We start from the raw sequence: 19,170 nt of genomic DNA, 5'->3' as shown, positions 1-19,170 counted from the left end.
GTGATAAAACAACTGCATGCTGCTTTTTTTGAGACGTTATTCTTGAGAGCGATCACGTTTCAGACTTCCCAGAAGAGTGATTCTGGTGGAAAGACTCCACACCTAGACTGTTAATGACCTATAAAGAAGAGCCTTTAAAGCTGCCTGCACCCACGCCACATCCAGAGCACAGTGACCAGCTATCTGCTCCCCAGGTTACTATGTGGTAAGCCACAAGGCACTTTCAGGCCCTTCTCTGGGAAGAAACTACTTTCCCAAGGTGCTCACTTTAAAACTAGAGCCCTTGCATTAATTTGCCAGCGGGGTAAGGGAATCACTTAACAAGTTGGACCCTTCACCAGGCTCCGTGGGCAGGGCAGGGCAGTTCAGCAAACTCAAGAAAAGCAGCGCTAGGGTGCACTGAATATCATTCACCCATCTTTTCAACATCCTTACAATGGCAAAGTCTATGTTCATGGATCTGACCTTGGCATTGAAACTCCAGTTCACCCATTTCCCCAAAGTTCCAGTTGCACTTTTAGGGGGACTTTGATTTCTGATGAGACTACTGGGAGGGGCTGGGGAGCCCCAGCTCCGCGAGAAGACTGCAGGAAATGAGTGAGGTTTTCTCTCACAAGACCCCTTTCTTTCTTCGCCTCATGCCCAGGCCCTCTGTCAGCCCCCTTGCAGCTAGGCTTGTGGGACGGGGAACTACATTCCCTTGAAAGATCTTTGGCAATTTGTGCCTGGAATTTGATGCATTAGTTCTAAAATTAAATAAAGATCCTGTAGTGTTCTTCAAGGAAATATGGCGTGGCTCTTTGACAAAACACATTTTTCAAGTGCTGACCTCTGGGAACTTCAACTAGCTTCATATTTCAGGCTGACACTGCTCACAGGCTACTGTCCAGTTGCCCAAGCAGAGCTGGTTATCCATACATTTTCCAGTCTCCCGATCAGCTTTTAGCAGAGGGAGGTGAGGGGAGTCAATAAAAAGAGGAGAGCCACTCATTGAAATGCACTTCCCTTCGTCAGTCCCTCGGGGAGAAGCCCGGGTAATTAACTCTAATGAGATTAAAGTAACTCGGAACTTTTCATTTTCCCAGCTCTGTAAAAGTACATCTGTGATAACCAGTGGGTGCATTATATCAAAGTCAATCCCTTTTCCTGTAATGAAATGGCCCCCTCACTCCCACCTCAGCCCAGGCTGGCGAAGGGAGGAGGAGGAGGGCTGCCGGTCTCTTACCTGCGCTTTGCTCCATCACTTCTTTCTGACACATGTCCTGAACGTTCACCGTGCAATTCACGATGAACTCGGGGGAGGAGCAGTCGTTATTCAGTTGGAATTCCTCACACTGGTAGCACTGGATTTGCAAAGCAAAGCCTGCGGGACAGACGCAGTCGGATTCAGACCCGGCCGCCCCGAGACCACCCCAGAAACCAGCATCCCGCCCCTCGCCCCAGCCAGCTGCGGCTCCCTCCCTCCTGGGTTCCCCCGGAAGGCGGCCGCGGCTGAAGCCAGTAGAGGGCGGCGCGGCCACCGAAGGTCCCGCAGGATATAAAGCGGGATTTGGCCCGCGACCCCTGGACCCACTCTCCAGAAACGAAGAGCCCATCCGGCACCACACCTGGCTTTCCCCCCCACGGAAGTTGAAAGGAGGGCTATGCCGCCCGAGAGCCGAGGAGCTGACGTGCGCCGGCTCCAGCCTACGCCGAAGGCTTTGACTAATTGTTAATTGGTTACAAATGAGTTAATTACTATGTCGGCACCGTTCGCGATCGCCTTCGCAGACGCCTTTTGTTTTCTTTGATTGTCGAAGCCGGCATCCCTGTGCTGTGGCTCCGAGGCTCCCCAGGCGGACGAAGGGCCGGGCGCTCAGTGCTGCTGCGCCCCGAGTCCCCCGCCTTTCTTCGGGACGGTTCCCGCAGCAGCAGGGGTGGCTGCGGCGTGTGGCAAGGGGCGTGCGTGCGTGTGTGCTTGTGCGTGTGTGTGTGCGCGCGCGCGCATCCCCGGCCGCGACACCACAGTCCTTTCTCTCCGGCTTTCAGGGCTCCGTTTGGCTAGGGCTCCCGGTCCGGGTCCCAGCTCTGCAGAGCTGGATTGGGAGCCGCTCCTGTACTGGAGAGAAGGAGCCCGACGTTTCTGCACCTCTCCCCGCCCCAGCCCGACTGCTCCGCTCGGATCTACGAGCTCGCGTCTAGACCTAACTGCCCCCGGCTCCCGCGCAGACGAGCCCCGGACCCGGCGCACCTCCCCTCCCAGACCCACAGCGGTCGCGCTCGGAGCGCGGCAACGCAGCCCCGGCCAGCCCGGGCCACAGGCTGACCAGCTCGCCGCTCACCTGTCGGCGGCGCCACTACCACGGGTTGCTAGAGACGCCTGACAACTTGGCGGGTTCGCGGACTGTCGCCCCCGCTCCCTCGCCGAGACCCTGCACGGCTCGGACCTTCCCTCCTCCCCAGCCCAGCTGCTTCTTTCGACCGCGCAGCCCGAGCATCTGCAGCCCGAGTCCCACCAATCCGCCGCTCCTCCTGCAGCGCAGGATTTGGGCACTTTCCCATCGAGCGCCCCTGGGCACCACTCGCCGCCGCCGAACTGCCGCCGGGCAACCCGTGCACAGCACGGGCGCGGAGGTGAGCGCCCAGGGGAGGCAGAGCGGCCGGCGGGTAGACGGGGTGTGCGATCCCGGCCGGACGGCTGGCCGCTTCGTCTTCTTACCTTGAAGCAAGAACAGTCCGCAAAAAGTTGCCGCGATGCCGAGGACCCACATCCTCCCGGAGCCGCGGGGCCGGGAGCGGGCAGGCGCATCAGAAGCGGCGACCGCGGCGGAGGCTGTCCGGGCCGCAGCGGCTGTGGCTGCCGAGACTGCCGGGGCCCGCGCTTCCGCCGCCAAGAGCAGCCGCAGGTGCCGCCGCCGGCGCCCGCATCGCCCGCGCCGGGGCCCCCGGCTGCGGGTCGCCGCTCCTCTGGCTCGCGCTCCGGGGCAGTGCGCGGCGTCTCCGGAGTTGGCGACGGAGGCTGAAGGAACTGCTGGCGATCCGGAGCACCCAAAAAAGTCTCGCCTCTTCTCCCCACCTCCCACTCCAGGCACCACGTGACGGCTGCCGAGTTGGGGTGGAGGTGGCGAGCGGGGAAAGCTGGGACAGCCTTTTCACGTCTCCACCCCCTTCCGATCGCCCTCCTCTCCCGCCTCCGCACGTGCCCCGGACTGGGACGCCTAGAGGGGGAGAGGGAGAGTGTAGTTTTCCGAGGCTGGAGACTGGGGAAAGAGGGAGGAGGAGGGCGTAGCAGGTGCCGCGGCGGTCGGCCAGGCGCCGTCAGCAGGACGTAGGAGGTGGGGTGGGAAGCCCGCTTGCCTCTGCTTGCAGGGGCGCTTGCGCCCCCGGGGGCTGGTGGGTTGCCCGCGGCAGGGTCCGGCCCACCCGGCAGGGAGTGCGGGGCCGCGCTCCCGTGCGTCTGGCAAAGTTGCACACTCGCAGGCTCCCTACGGTATCCAGTGCAGCTGCGCCTTTTCTTCCTCCGAGAAACCCCTCGGTCGTTACGGGGCTCGGCTTCAGCTGCGGCGGGGTGGGCGGGGACCCTGCCCAGCTCCGCGCGCCCAGCCCTCGGTTCGTCTGCCGCGCGCACCGCTGGGGGGTGCGGTAGCCCAGCCTAGGAGAGGGGCGCTCCGGGGACAACCGTGATGAGCTCCCACTAGAAAGCAAATTGGGGTGAAGACGAGAGTTGCTCTCCTCCATCCCCTTCGTCCAAAAGGCCGGGCAGCTTCCTCCGGCTCTATTCACGGCGTCCTCTAGTGTACCGCGCCTAGCCAGCCCAGGACTCGGGCACTGGCACAGCCCTCCCCACCTCCTCCCACCCCATCCCCCCTCTCTTGTACAAGCGACCCACCTGGAGCACTCCCGGAACGCTGCCTCGCTACGTTCGCCTTCCTGGCCGCCGAGCCCTGCAGCAGGTGGTACGGGAGCCCGCTGGCCCGCGCGGAACGCCTGGGAGCCCCCGCCCCCAATCCCGCACGTTCCCACGCCTGTCCGCCAAATCCCTAGGCAGCATCCATTTCGGTGGAAAGGGCTTCATAAGCTTCGCCCCTCTTCACCTCCTTCTACTCGGGCCTCCCCTCTTAGGAGGAGGAAGCTCTCTTAGGCCGGGATGCTGATCATTTATTTCCCTATCCTGCCAGCAGAGCAGGTCTGGAAAGGGGCTTCAATGACTTTCTTGTCATTCCTTTGCAGAGATCGTTCCCTATCTGCCTCCGGCTCCGTCTCTCCCTTTGCCCCCCTCTTCCTCTCATTTCTAGTTGGTTAACCCCTCAGGGAGTCGAAAATGCTTTGACCATTACTCGCTAGTCTGCAGACTCGAATCTTACAATTGGCTGAATTACTGCTTCTGGAGGAATAGGGCCAGTTTGCTTACTAGTCTGTTTATTCCGTCGGGGAATGCGTCGTTGGAGCGCGTGTGAGATTCAAATAACCAATTGCTCCGAAGGGTCCTTGAACAAGTTCTTCTAAGCCTTCAGAGGGTGCGATTGTGTTATGACGTTTATTCAGAAATGAAACAAAAGAATCTTAAAAAGTCTGAAAGACAATGACACATAATTTTCATTTAAGACAACAAAATTCAAATACAACAAATTGCACAAATTAACCAAATAACACTGATCATACAATACTCTTTAAAGAAACAAGTGTGTACTAAAGTATCCATATAGATCCTAAAAATATTTGTTATGCCTAGTTTACAAGCTCCTGTACAAAAGAAATTATAAATAGTTCGCATCTAGAAAAAATACACGGTAACCTTTAAAATAGAATTTATCCTTACATATAAACAGACTTTGTAGGAAAAAAGGATATTAAAAAGTAAGAATTTTTCATAGCACCAACCATTTTATTTTTTACAAAGTGAACATTGCAAACAGGAATTTACTTTGATTTATAGATTGACCAGGTTTTAATCAAAAGAGTCAGAAGATAAAAATCAACAAATAATGTTGAGAATTGCAGAGAACCACTAAGTAGAAGAGGATGTAAGGAAATGATTGGAGGGAAGGTAGAATTACATCGTTTCCGATACATATAGCTTCAGATCAGTGTCACACTTGAGTACCTTCCTTTACAGTTTTCAGTAGAAGCAGAATTATACTTATTACTAGAACCTGAATCTCTCTGGCAACAATTTGGAAATTGCACTGGGATTAACGTTTCTATCAAATTGAGATTTATGAGATGGAGATGAGAGAGAGCCCTCTGGTTTTTCGGCAGGCCCTGTTTTCTGTTTACAGAGTGTACCCACAAACAATTTGAGGGCTAGGACAAGTGACCTGAACAAAAACTGGAGTTGGAATTTTTCAAAAATATATTATCAACTTCTAAGACTCAGGGCATCATTTCAAGAGCATGGCACTGATTCAATTTATTGCTGTCTTTTTAATTTGTTTTTGCTACAAATATAATTTCTTTTCCAAAAAAAAAATTTACAACTTCTGTACAACTTCTTTTTCAAAAGAAAAGTGCAAAATTAAGACTTCTGTATCCTGGGTGTGTTTACTTTTAATCCTCACGGAACACAACAGGTAAAGTCTATCTTTATTGCCTTGTCAGGGAAGTAAGCTCCAGTGGGCTGCTGGCTGTGAATCCGACAGTGTCCGCCCTGGTACTGCAATAGTTTATTTGTTGCCATCTCTACCTGCCCCGCTTCCCAACCCTGTTTCTTAAGTGCTCCATTTCCAGCTCACTAAGGGGAAAAAAAGTCCTTTACACATCATTTGAACCCTGACTTGCACAGGAAGAGAAGCTATCATATAAAGAATCACTCAAAGATTCCAAATTGTCTACCCCAGGCCTATCAGAGCTACTCAAAGAGGCCTCTTCATTTTTTTCTTTTTCTTCCTTTTGTCCTTTAACCTTGTTCAGAGAGTTTGTCTCTTTTTCTAATAAGATCACAGTATTGCCGTTGTATTTATTGAATGACTCCAGGGAAATTTTACATAATCTATTCTCAGGATCTTCTCTTGTTTCTTCAACTTGTTTCAATTTCTGCAATAAAAAGAGGAAAATATTAGAAAGATATTTCTTAGCAAAATCAAGTTATTCTATCCAATATTCAATTATTGTCAGTATAAAGTACAATTTAAAGGGATAGAGGGAACCTACAAGTCTTTAACAATCTTCTAGTATAATTTCATGTAATGATAAAGCCAATTTTAGGGATAAATCAAGACTTTAATCATCTTACTGAGATAAATAGGTCCCAATTTGCAAATCAGTTAAGTGCCACTTAATTTCATTTTAAATGGATCCATCTAAAAAATTTGTTCAGGTAAAGTGCCTTATTCTTCTTAATCAAAGTTTCGAAATCCTTTCTTTTCTTACTAAATATTATTAGTTGTCCTGTTTCTAACTATGGATAGGGACTGAATTTCAGCCAGAAATGACAGTTCTATGCAAAAAAAAAAAAAAAAAAAAAGGCATGCAATCCCTTAAACTGCCATAAAATTTAAGTACACATTAAACTTGTCAGATGCATTGTCACATGTGTATTTTGTCCCTTTACAAGTCTTATATTATTTGAAAGAGATCCCAGGTGTGAGGGTGTAGATTCTTCAAGGCCCAAGGGCTTCAACATCATAGTAACAGGTCTGTACCTCAGTAACCTCTCCCTCCAGGAGGTTCTAGTAAAACCAATTTAAACAGGGATATTTATAGGCTGTTACTGGTAGTCTCTGGGACTTCATAAAACACTGCAGTCATATTCGATAATTACTGCAGGTAAACTCTGTAAACATGAATATATTTAGTTGCTCAAGTGGCTCCTGAGGTCCGAGGTGAGAGGGAATAGATAGTTTTTGCATAGATGCAAAAACTGCAAGGGTGGAGGTGTTAAAGCCACTAACCACATTTCTCATTTCTTTTTCCTCTTTCAGGCAAAAATTCCATCCAGGAAGTAGGAACAGGCCTTAGAGATGATAACAATAGCTACCATTTATTCAGCATCCACCATGTAAAAGACACTAAGTATTTTATTTATAAGCCCTTTTTCACAGACCTGTAAGTTACACATCCCCACTTTAGAGAGAAGGAAAACAAGGCTCAGAGTGACAGGGTCACTTGCCCAAGGTGGCTCAGCAAGTGATGGAGAACAGGATTTGAATTCCTGTCTGGTGGCCTTCCATGCTCTTGTAATAAAGAACAAGATGTCCTGTATGTTTTTTTTCATTTTGCCATCCACATATGCCAAACCATCACAATTGCTACTGTCCAAGGCCCCAACATAGGCAGTTCCATCCCTCCCTGCAACATTGCTACGATGGATATCAAAGGTACAATGAGGAAACTGTGTTTGGATCTGGGCAAAAACAGACATAGCCAAAGCCTGTGAATTCTCACATGCTAAATACTTAACAGAAAGAGAAAAGAAAAAGATACAGAAGTGGATGGTTCCGGTGTCCCAAGAGCAGACTCAGACAGCATTTCTCTCTCTGCTATGGGGAAACGGTGTAATTCTATGGGGATACTTGAAAAACAACCTTGAAGTGATGCTTATTTCATTATACGATTAACGTACAGGAGCATTACTCACAGAGCAAATTTTCAATCTGAAACGGCTACCTCGAAAAAGAGCTGGGCTGAGGAACACATTCCTAGGTGATTACAAAAAAGCGGCCCCATAATTAGGAGTGACTCCATGCCGGAGCCCCTTCTCACGGTGTGCCAATTTTGAGCATTCTTTAAAAAGAATTATAAAGTACAATATGCAAAATACATGGAGGGAGTAGGAAAGCTTTGATTGTACCAAATGTAGGTAAATAGAGGCCATTCAATGCAATTTCCTCCTTACCTGAATATCTTCTCCCTTTTTCTTTATTCAAGAACCTTTTCCTTGCCTATTTCTGGTCAATGTGGATCTCAAGTTCATTCAATAAACACTCACTAGAGAAGCGATCATGAGGCAGGTGGAAGGTTTCGGTGCTGAGGATACACAGCTGAATACAATTACGTCCTGTAGGAGGGGAGTGAGGCCCCGGAGGCAGGCGGACTTGAGCTTGAGTCTCAGCCTTGCCCTTTCATTGGCTGTGTAAGTGCCCAAGAGCACCCTTCCTCAGGGAAAGTTAATAAGACATACCTTTATTTCAGGATTGCTGTTAAGTATTAGAAGCAGAACACCTGAAGACCCTGACACACAGGAGTAGGTGCTCAATAAACGGAACAATAGATAATAGTAAGATAGCATTCTTATTCTAGATCAGTGGGTCTTAAACTGTGTTCTCCAGACACCTTGCAGCGTCAGCATCACGGGGGAGCTTGTTAGAAATGCACATTCTCGAGTCCCGCCCCGACTTAACTACATCAGTAATGCAGCGTCCCAGAAAAAGTTTTTAACAAGGTCACCAGGTGATTCTGACACATGCTAACATTTGAGAATCACTAGTCTAGAAGAATTTGTAGTCTTGGAGGGGAGACAGGTGAAAAGTATAATTCAGTGTATTCAGGTAGTGATAAGGGAAGGATTATTTACCATGAAAACACCCGCTGTCTATGGGACACAAATAGTGCATCTTGTTTTCTAAATGTTTCCTGCTTGTAGGTTTGGTTCTTCAATTAATTATGACAAAGGCCTACCTTGGCTGGGGAGGTGATGGAAATGAAGGAATGGCCCATTGTAAGCAAAATCACATGCCTTCTCGGTCTTCCTTTTATTTTCACAGTTTTGATGAGGGGCGGGTACCGAAATATTTCTGGACTATGAGAACAACATCAGTGTAAGAGTGACAATGAGGCCACGCTGACATTCGACCTCAGTGCTGGGGAGCTACAGGGAGTGGTGAGGACTGCGGTCCGCTCAAGAGTACGTGCCTCCCCTAAAGGCAGGAGCAGCTACTTAGACCTAGCTCATTGCAGCTGTGCAAAAACATGGGCCCAGGTCTTTGATTTTAAAGGTAAGGCCATGAATCTAGGACAATATTTGCTTATCTTTAAAATCCTCTAATTTTAATTATTTGCTTATACTAAGAAAAAAAACAAATCAATAATAACAAAAATAACCCCCACTATGTATGTCAAACAGCAATCTTTGCAGTGTGTGAACTTCTGAGCTAGCGATCGTGTCTTATACTTCTTTTTTATGTCCTAGATGGCCCCCCTCACCCCCCTTCTCCCATCAGCTTTCCCCCTGAAAACCTAGCCCAGCGCACATCGTCAGTAGATTCTCGATGGAGGCTGGATGATGGACTCGGCTTTCTCTACCATCAGCAGGATATCAACTGTTGGCTGGGATTTCTCCAGTGGTCCTGCTAGCTAAGAACAAAAGCACTGAAGTAGCTTACTTCCCTGCCTCAAATTAGAAGCATACCCAACCAGCCTCAATGTTGTCTTGTCAGATCTCAGGTATGTTAAAAAGTTTGAAGTCACATAACATTTAAATTTAAAACATAAGGAGGGATCGAGGTCCAACAGGATTGTGCTAAGGATGGATCTGTCGAATGGTAACAAAACAGTGAAACGGAGCAGGACCCTGTGGTCCCCACCTCCCCCCCCCCCCCCCGCCCCATGTCCCCATGTCCCCTGCCTGTCTTTTGTCTGTAGAAAAACTTTAGGCAAAGGATAAGTTTAATCAAAGAAGTGAGAAAATACAGAAGCAAAGGGAAACAATCAAACAGGACAAAACAATAATAGTTTAGTCAGTAAGCAAAGTCAAGGGCCTTTAGTTCCTCCTCAAGGGCTATAGAGAATAGTCTGAGCCATATCCTTTGAGCTGTCTTACAGGTACTGAAACCCCCAGCAAGTGGTAGAGTTAACTACATGATGACCAGACTGTAGCCATGACATAAGCGGCTACAATTCCGAGAATTGGCCTCGAGGAAATGGGAACAAACCGACCCTGGAACTGAAGACTAACTGTACTTAAAACAATCAAGATGCTGCAGCTCAGACCACCGCATGACCAATTTCAAGACGACGGTCAGAGCTGACTCTGCCGTTTCTTCATGCAGCCCCCTCCCTCCGTCTATAAAAGCTCTTGCCCCCTGATTGTCAGTGCAGGGGCTGGAGGGTGGGGTCGCCCTTTGGACGGGAGTCTGCTTATCACCTCCCCCCCAGGTTGCCAGCCTCCGAAATAAAGCAAATTTTCCTTTCCACCAGCCTTGCCTCTTTATTGGCTTTAGAGCGGCCAGCAGCCGGACTCCCACTTTCGGTAACAATAGTGCACACCAGTTTGCAGCAAATGTATGTGAAGGTGCTTTGAAAACTAGTCATGGTAATAACAGCGTTTAATTGAGCGCCTGCTCTGCACAGACACTCGGCTAAGCACGTTGCATGGATGATCTGTTTTCATCCTCACGTCAATTCTATGGGGCAGGTGTCATTGTTATCTTCATTTACAAGCAATCAAGCCTGGAGGAAGTTAAGTAACTTAAGGTCATGGAGCAGTACGTGGTGGGGTCTTCATTTGGACCCAGGCAGTCTGCCTGCAGAGCCCAAGTTCTTAACCTCTGTCGTGGAAAAGAACTTCACAAATATTAGCCCACATTACCTTTAAGGGGAGCATCTGAAATAAGAATCACAGGCGGCTTCCCTGGTGGCGCAGTGGCTGAGAATCTGCCTGCCAATGCAGGGGACAGGGGTTTGAGCCCTGGTCTGGGAAGATCCCACATGCCGCGGAGCAACTAGGCCCGTGAGCCACAACTACTGAGCCTGCGCGTCTGGAGCCTGTGCTCCGCAACGAGAGGCCGCGATAGTGAGAGACCCGTGCACCACGATGAAGAGTGGCCCCCACTTGCTGCAACTAGAGAGAACCCTCGCACAGAAACGAAGACCCAACACAGCCATAAATAAAATAAATAAATAAATTTAAAAAAAAACCCCAAAACAAAAAAAAAAAAAACAAAAAAAACACAAAAGAATCACAGAACAGCAACAATAATATTAATGGTAACAAACCCAGTAAAGATTCCTGAAGATTGTGTGGGTTCCATAAAACATTGTCATTTCCTTTGTATAATGTGCTTCATTGAAATTATGATAAAATTAATATACTACACTTGCCACCTATAGGTGGCAACAGTTGTACAGTTCACTTTTTGGTGGGGCTTTTCACTGCACTTGGGAACAAAAGTAGGGCTCAAAAGGGTGAGAATGTATTTTCAAGTTTAAAATAAATAGCTCTGCTCATTCTTAAATATTTTCCTATCTTTCGTGTAACGATGACATTATTAACAATAATTCAAGCAAGAAGTAGAGAGTGACATATTCTCCAGAAATCCCTTAGTAATTATACCTTAACTAATTTAATTCCTTGTAGTCAAATAATCAATCAATCAAACCAATCTACTCTATGAATAATCTGTGCGAATAATTATGTGGTCTTGATTCTCAGAGAGAGTTTCATAGAAAAGGAGAGGGGGCTCTTGGAATGCTTTTGAAGGGTGAATAGTATTAAGATATATGGTAGGTAAGAAGGAGTGCATTACAAGAAATTTCCATTTCATGTGCCCCTACTGCATCTGTAGACCATTCTATGGTCTATCTCAGGCCTTGTAGTTGCCAGATAGTCTATCTCTTGCCCTTTAAGATTCTATAATGGACAGAATCACTGTAAAGACAGAAACACAGAACTATGCCTATCCCAAGGGGTTCCAAGAATTCCAGCCCAGACTCAGGGAAGTATCAGCCCAGAAACCTGGGTTATAAATAACAAATAGTTTTTACTTCCAAAGAGCTTTCCCATCTATGATCTCACTTTGCTCTTACATCAGGCTGGAAGGTGAGGGAGGCTGGTGTCAGCTATACTTTACATGGGATATTTATGGAATTTGTGGTTCACACAAATTCAAATTCAGGTGAAATTAGACCTGGAAACTTGGTTTCCTGATTTTCATCACAGAAACACATACCATTTTCCCCCCATAGTCAACAATAGAGATTCTGCCTAGACCAATAACCTGAACACAAGGAAGGATAAAACAGAAGGTGATATGTGCCTTTGTCATAAGGAAAAGATGGGGAAAATATAGTATAAGATGATACAGAAAAACTCAAGTGATAAACCAGAAAAAAATATACTCATCATGAGACTAGCTTCAGAGAGATACATGTTATACATGTACAGCCAGAAACTCCTGCCCACAGCAGGGGAGAAACAAGTAGCAAATTCATGAACTAGCACAATGGATTAGTGTTCTATGATGAAGGCTACTCTTATTATTTCATGTAAGTTTCCACCTGTTGATTATATCTTGAAAATATTGGTTAGTCTGTCTACTGTAAAATATCAGGAGGAGATTCAGATCTACCTGTGGAATTGAAATGCAGCATCATTCCTCAGCTGGGCACTAATATTTGCAAAGAGGGCTAGAGCTCTTAGCACAAATTAATGTAAACAGTATCTTCATCCACATGATTTATTATTTCTCTATTGCTATAATGATTCACTGCCAATCAGTTCAATGAGACATGTGGTAGGAAAACAATAGCTGCATTTATAGAGTGTTTTTACTATGTGTCAGGTACTGGGTTGAAGGCAGTGCATGAATTATCTCATGTAATCCTTACACCAACCCTCTGAGACAGTACTATTTTCATCCCCATGATACTCATAGGGAAATAGAGAGTAGAGAGGTTCAAATATTTAGGCCACATACACATGGCTAATAATTTAGGGAATCAGGACTCAAGCAGGAGAAGCCTGACCACAGAACTTGGGATTTTAATCACTACGTACAAGACCAGGTATTTGGAAGCCAGTGTTCCGTTCCTGGCGCTGTGCTAATTAGCTGTGTTGACCCCTCTGAACCTTAGTTTATTTACACTAAAGATTTTTTTTTTTTAAGAACCTTCCCACTCTATAAGCTCCGTGACTCCAAAATATTCTAATTGTGTGTCTTCTATGCATCTATTATTGGCATTTCAGGTAACACAATAAATACTTCTCTTCCCCACCTTAGTTCTGAATGAACTGAAGAAAGAGATAAAAGAAAAAGGCTGATGGGAGGCTAAAATATCAGCTTTATTACTGAGAAAGCTTAGAGGGAGAATGAGGTTTCTGTCTTCAAAGAAGTGAGTTTCTTAGCAGTGGTCTAGAAGCAGACAGGCTTAGACTGGGCTGGCAGCCCTGGGCTGGGCTCAAGTATCTTCTTCTTAAACCTACAACATGAGTGTTGCTTCTCCAGCCAGCCTGACTCCTGAGAGGGGGCGGGGAGAGCAGGAGATGGGCTTAAGCTTTCCCTGTTCCCTTCCTAAACTTGGCTATTTATTTTTTATTTTTTTATTGGAGTATAGTCAATTTACAGTGTTGTCTTAGTTTCAGGTGTACAGCAAAGTGATTCAGTTATAAATGTATAATATCTGTTATTTTTCAGATTCTTTTCCCTTTATAGGTTATTACAAAGTATTGAGCATAGTTCCCTGTGCTATACAGTAGGTCCTTCTTGTTTATCTATTTTATATATACTGTGTATCTGTTAATTTGCTAAACAAGCCACTCCTCCTTCTCCTGAGAAGTGAATGAGCAGAGCTTAGAGACCCCAGGAGTGTTATCCTAGGGAACTCCTTCCACATGGAAAGAAACAGCCCTGAAATTGGGAAGAAGTGTCAGCATCGTGCCCCTACCACAACCCAACATTTCTCGTTATGTGTGATGATGCAGATTTTAACCAAACAGTCATATATGCATCGGGGCCAGGAAGATGCGAGAAAATTTGGAGACTGCAGTGAGTTGGTTTGGGCAGAGAAACCTCTCCGTGGGTGAAGCAATGGGAGTAAGATGATTTAGCAGATGAGAAATATAGCCAAGCTTCCATTTGGAAGCAGATGGATCAAATAGAGGAGACAGGCTGGCTGATCCTGAGCTTTGAGTTGGAGCAGAAGGTGTGATCTCCCCCATCCCTTTCCTGATGAGCACATCTTGGGCGCTGGAAAGATGATTATGTGTTATGCTCTTGTGGGAATGGGGAGGAAGTATTTTAATCCTGGGTCTCTTAGTTGAAGATCTGTGCACACACAAAGTCTATGTTAAGTGATATTTGCTGGGGGCAGGCCAACCTCAAGGAAAACGATGCAGCTCAAGTCATTTCTCTTTTCTCAGAGGCACAGGTTAATCTCTTCTTTAATGCCACCTCTTACTGTATTCCTGGTGGAGCTACTTTCTGAATGAGACATAAAAATAGATAAAGTGACCTTTGGTGAACAGGGAAGACCCTCCAGACTTTTCTTGAGAGTGGTGGTGTTGACCCTGCTAACCTGGTCAAATTCCAGCTTGGATAATTACTTTCTCTCGGTGTTCAGTTCCCTCGATTACCTCAACTGGGCACATTACTCTTCACTTGCCCTTCTGAAAAATTAATGTGACAGATAGGTAATAGAGAACCGTTCTCTCCACCCAACCACACACTGGGAGATACGATTCCGCACTTGGGGCACTCTGTTTCCTTACTGGGTTCCTGAAGATCCTTCAGTATCTCCAGGGCAAACTGGTTTTATTAGGTGAAAGAGTAATTTTCAGCTGAGATGTGCTTTTATGACTATATTATTACCTGTATTGCTGTGCTTTACCATGATCAATGACTTTCAATGACCTCTGTTAGAAGCCCTGAACCAGAGGGGAAAAATGAGCTTACTTTTTGGAAAAAAAAAAAAGAAAAAGCAAGCAGAGAGAAGTGCAGTAGGAAGCTTAGGGTCGTTAGAAAATAACATATCTTGAGGAAAGGAAAAGAACTTAGCTTGGAGATAAACAGTGGCTGCAAAGGACATTTAAAGACCAGATCAAAAGGACGGAAGGAGAAGGAAGTCACTTTAAGGATATGGAAAATGGGGGAGATGTGGGACCGGGTCCCTCAGCGGGAAGAGAAAAAAGGAACATAAGGAAAACCCTAAACTTTGTTTATGACAGAGAAAGGCATTTGCGAAAAGGAAAGGCATGTAATCACGATTGGGCAAAATGATTATATGAACACGCAAAAGACACATTCATGATTTCTCTAACGTTAGTGCCATCACGTGAAATGCCCATTTGAAAACTTGTATTTTTTTATTTTTGTTTTCTAGGAGGTGGATGGATCCACAAATTTAATTTAAAATATAGGTTAATCACCTTAAGTAATACATCAGATTTGATCACTACTGGCCAGTTTCTCCAAAAGTAAAATCTGCACTGTTTCACAGTGACCTAGACTTGGGGAAGCAAGCCAGCTCATTGATATCAGCTTGCATGGTTAGCTTAACTAAATGTAACATGCTTATTTGTGTTGTCAGATTTCTTTTTCTTCTTCCAGCATAATAATATTAACCAAAATGTTTATTTAGGAATGAGAATTGAGCAGGTTCTGGGCTGGAACTTCTAAGTCTGTTCATCTTAGTGTCAGGCTTATGATTCCAGCTGATGAGAGTGTGGGCACCAAACCTTTCTGGCCTTTCATTTACAGGCACCATTATGGATAAAAATAAATTCATATGCTACTCACTTGCCATCAAAGAATGATTAGACTTTTTTCTTTGACTAATCTTTCCATCATTTCAGGTCTTAAACAGGATACCTATCTGTCCAGCGAGCTTGGCCATGCCTGGCTTAGATGTCAGTGTATTTGTAGCATAAAGAGCCCATGACCCTCGTCAGAGGAAAATACAGCATGAAGGGACCATTTGTGTATTCTAGTACCATAGAGCTATGTCTTCACCTTGGAGTGATAGAGTTTGGGCTACTCTTTCAAGAAAAAATAAAACACACTTTTTAGGGGGGATTGGGTGAATGTTAAAAGAAAGTTACACTGTTTTTTTTCATGGATGTTCCCCTTCCATAGGAACATCTCCAATATCACCATAATGGTGGACATCATAAAAATGTACCTGAAAGGGCTAAGTTTTTATTACAAAGTATGTTGTGAGGGCCAAAACCAGGGAAAAACATTCTGTGTTACTTATTAACCTATAAATAATGAGGCAACCTGGAATTCTAGCGGAAGTTGGTAGACCATTTGGGATTCACAGTGCACTGTGGTATCCAATCTATTAGGTGCTTTGCAATAGCCATGGAATTCAATGAGACTGAGTGCTAAGGGTCATCCAGAGACACACTGATATTTGTGGATGTTAAGAGTGTTAGCTCTACTCAGGTTTAAGCTATTCATCTCCCAATGTAATTTATGTTTCAGTTCTAGGGCCAGTCAGCCTTTGCTTTGGATGAAGTTATTTCCCAAGGATATTTGACATATCGAATCCTGAGAGTCAGAGCAACTCAGAATCAGTACCAATTTATTGATCCTTATTTTAAAGAGAAGATTCCTTGGTGGAAATTGTTCTAAAGATTTAGAAACATTAAGCTTTATATTGTGTATTGCACACAACTGTAAGATGTTCTTATTCCTCATTACCCAGTAAGCACTGGGGGTTCTAGAATGGAAGGATGTGCTAGTTGGGAGAATGCCAATGGGAATCCACGTTTGTTCCGGATTCCATCCTTCGCCACAATATGACACTGACAATCACTACTTCAACTCTGGACCTGGATTTAATAAATATTTAAATAGGGATTACACTGCTCTTGCAACATCATTTGTTTATTCAAGAGATATTTGTTGAGCACCTTTTACATACAGGACAGTATTCTAGACACTGAAGATAGAGAGGTGTATGAGACAAACTTACTGCTCACATGGAACGTACATGCTAAGGATTTTTCATTAGGATGTCAATAGAGAACAAAGCTTCAGATATATTAGGAGATGAATCCCTGAGAACTGTTAGGCTAGTCTACCAGCCTCCTATTTGGTCTGATAATGGCATTTAGAACACAAATATCCTGTCAAACTCAAAGTTCTGAATGTGCCCCTTTACCCTAATCCTAATTTTTAAATAATTCCTTAACTTGCTGAGCTTCTTTTGACCTCCTCCCATTTTTAGTCTTTAAGATCATTTAGGCAAATGTTTTCCATAGGTTAATAGGTTAACTAATGACTATTTACATTCACCTTTCTTTAAAAAAAAATTTTTTTTTTTAATTTATTTATGGCTGTGCTGGGTCTTCGTTTCTGTGCGAGGGCTTTCTCTAGTTGTGGCAAGCGGGGGCCACTCTTCATCGCGGTGCGCGGGCCTCTCGCTATCGTGGCCTCTCCCGTTGCGGAGCACAGGCTCCAGACGCGCAGGCTCAGCAGTTGTGGCTCACGGGCCCAGTTGCTCCGCGGCATGTGGGATCTTCCCAGACCAGGGCTCGAACCCGTGTCCCCTGCACTGGCAGGCAGATTCTCAACCACTGCGCCACCAGGGAATCCCTACATTCACCTTTTTTAATCTTTCTGGGCCTAGTTATCTCCTAAATGTAACATGCTTAAATTGGAATTTTTTCTCTTTTCTCTAATTCCATAGCATTGTCAATAGTAACCACATTTTATATCTTTTTTTTTTTTTTTTTTTGGTTATTAACAGCTGCTGGTTCTGTTCCTACAGTACCTAATCCACAGGGGTCTTTCTATGAATTCCTGGCCTAAATGGCCAAATTATCCATTTCAACCCTGAACTTATATTCATTCTAATATGTAGTCTCTTTTCATATCAATGTCTCACTTCTCAATTAGATGACACACTTCTGGAGGCCATGCACTAGGTTTGGTTCTGCTTTCTTCTTCAGATTCTGACACCATATCTTGCATTTCTTGGAGTTGCTATTTATCGCATATCAACGAACAAAGTCACTATTAGATCTATTTTCACTACATCATTCCCTTTTGGAGCTCATAGACTTGTCTGAGATTTCTGTAATGTCTGCTTTTCCATGATGAAGAGGCATGTAAAATAAGATCATTTCCGACGTTCACCTGAGCTGTGAGAGCCTCGCTGCTTTCCAGTCCCTAGATACACTAGCAGAGGCATGGTCTCGGGATGCTAGGGTGGCCTCAAGAACCAGGATGGTCCTTGGATGAATGGATGTCTGACTACTGTTTACTTTGGCAAAAGCAATTTCCTCTCTCCGTCAAGTGCAGAGACCTGTGGATTCACATCCCAAGGCCACGCTGGCTGGGCAGCTCTGCTGAGCAACTGGGGCCTTCTTCTGCACCTCCAGGTGGGCTGGGCTTGTGGCTGGATGAAGCAGAAGCTGCCATCGCTTCCTGGAAATGCAGGAGCCAGAGCAGAAACAGTAAGCTTCTGTCTTGGGGTGCAACGTTATTGAAAGGATCAGGCCTGTGATAAACGGTACCAACACTGGCTCTACCATCTTGTTAAGGGCGTCCTTCAGCCAGCAAGTGCTGTCTTTCCTGGTCTGAGCCAGTCCCAGCAATTTGCTTAAATTCAGATCCCTATCTCCTTAAGACAGGGGAAACCTGGTGATGTGTTTTGCTGCTTTTAAGTGAGAGTGTAAACAGGACAATGGTGACATTCTTAGAAACGTCAGTAAGACTGACTATCTGGGTGATAGTCAGTGATATTACTGAGTGTGTGAAATCAAGAAATGAAACTGTAAGGAGATTAAATTACAGCCACCTTTGGACAACATTCTAGTACCAGGCAGCACCCAGGTGCTTTTTATTCTCTCCCCGCCATCTGTAATATATTCAAATGACAAACTGACTCTTGCATTATAGAAGCGATTATGTTCATGAACCACCTAGACTGGCTTAATGCCACTTCATAAGGCTTACGTCACCCGTCCGCTACAATAAAAATAAGCTTTATTTTTGTCTCACGTGTGCAGGACAATTTAATGTTTAAATTAATGTAGAAGTGAAAGGAGCCTTGCTCCAAGTGAAGTATGCCTGCCCACCACGACCGTGTAAACACAACTCGATTGCAATGAGAATTAAAGATGGATCAACAAAAATCAATAGTTAATTGTGTAACTCAGGGTCCTTCATTTCAGATCTAATCTGTAAAGAAGGTCCAGGGGATGTTTGCTTTTAATTTTCTTAAAATATTATTTCAAACCTTTCTGTCAGGCAAAGGAGTTCACAGGGTCTTTGCGTCATTTCCATAAATTATTTGGCTTATGAGTGGTCAAGGTCATATTGATCGCTCAGCCTCTCCAGTTTTCATTTTAAAATTCAGTATCTTTATCAGTCAAGCTGCCTCATTCTGGGTATCTGGCTTGCACTGATGCCAAACAAACTTTATTTCAAAAATAACCCAGCATAATAGGCGTCTTGGTACCAGACATGGGTGCATGAGTCATGTTATAAGCTACCTTTGGTCTATTTCACGACACTATCCATAGCAGTT

At 45.3% G+C, this 19,170-nt stretch overlaps 2 protein-coding genes across 6 annotated transcripts in view; both read right to left on the bottom strand.

Moving 5' to 3' along the window:
* LYPD1 (LY6/PLAUR domain containing 1) overlaps positions 1-2,906 on the bottom strand; it is a 50,694-nt gene extending 47,788 nt beyond the window's left edge. Inside the window, exons 1-2 of the mRNA XM_059927630.1 lie at positions 2,699-2,906; positions 1,226-1,363 (exon numbers count right to left, since the gene is read on the bottom strand). Coding sequence (XP_059783613.1) covers positions 1,226-1,363; positions 2,699-2,750 — 190 coding nt within the window. The 5' untranslated portion in view covers positions 2,751-2,906. The remainder of the gene's footprint in view (positions 1-1,225; positions 1,364-2,698) is intronic.
* Positions 2,907-4,819: 1,913 nt separating this feature from the next.
* The window catches only part of NCKAP5 (NCK associated protein 5), a 1,059,956-nt gene continuing 1,045,605 nt past the window's right edge, over positions 4,820-19,170 (bottom strand). For 3 of the 5 annotated variants that reach the window (XM_059927623.1, XM_059927626.1, XM_059927624.1), the window contains exon 18: positions 4,820-6,012. In XM_059927623.1, the coding sequence (XP_059783606.1) occupies positions 5,731-6,012 (282 nt within the window). In that variant the 3' untranslated portion in view covers positions 4,820-5,730. The remainder of the gene's footprint in view (positions 6,013-19,170) is intronic. The other 2 variants (XM_059927625.1, XM_059927627.1) reach the window with 1 other exon arrangement.

The sequence above is a fragment of the Balaenoptera ricei genome, chromosome 7, assembly GCF_028023285.1.
Source record: "Balaenoptera ricei isolate mBalRic1 chromosome 7, mBalRic1.hap2, whole genome shotgun sequence".
In the NCBI taxonomy this organism is placed as follows: domain Eukaryota; kingdom Metazoa; phylum Chordata; class Mammalia; order Artiodactyla; family Balaenopteridae; genus Balaenoptera; species Balaenoptera ricei.
Note: the sequence above shows the minus strand (reverse complement) of the source record. Positions and strands in the feature narration are given on the sequence as shown.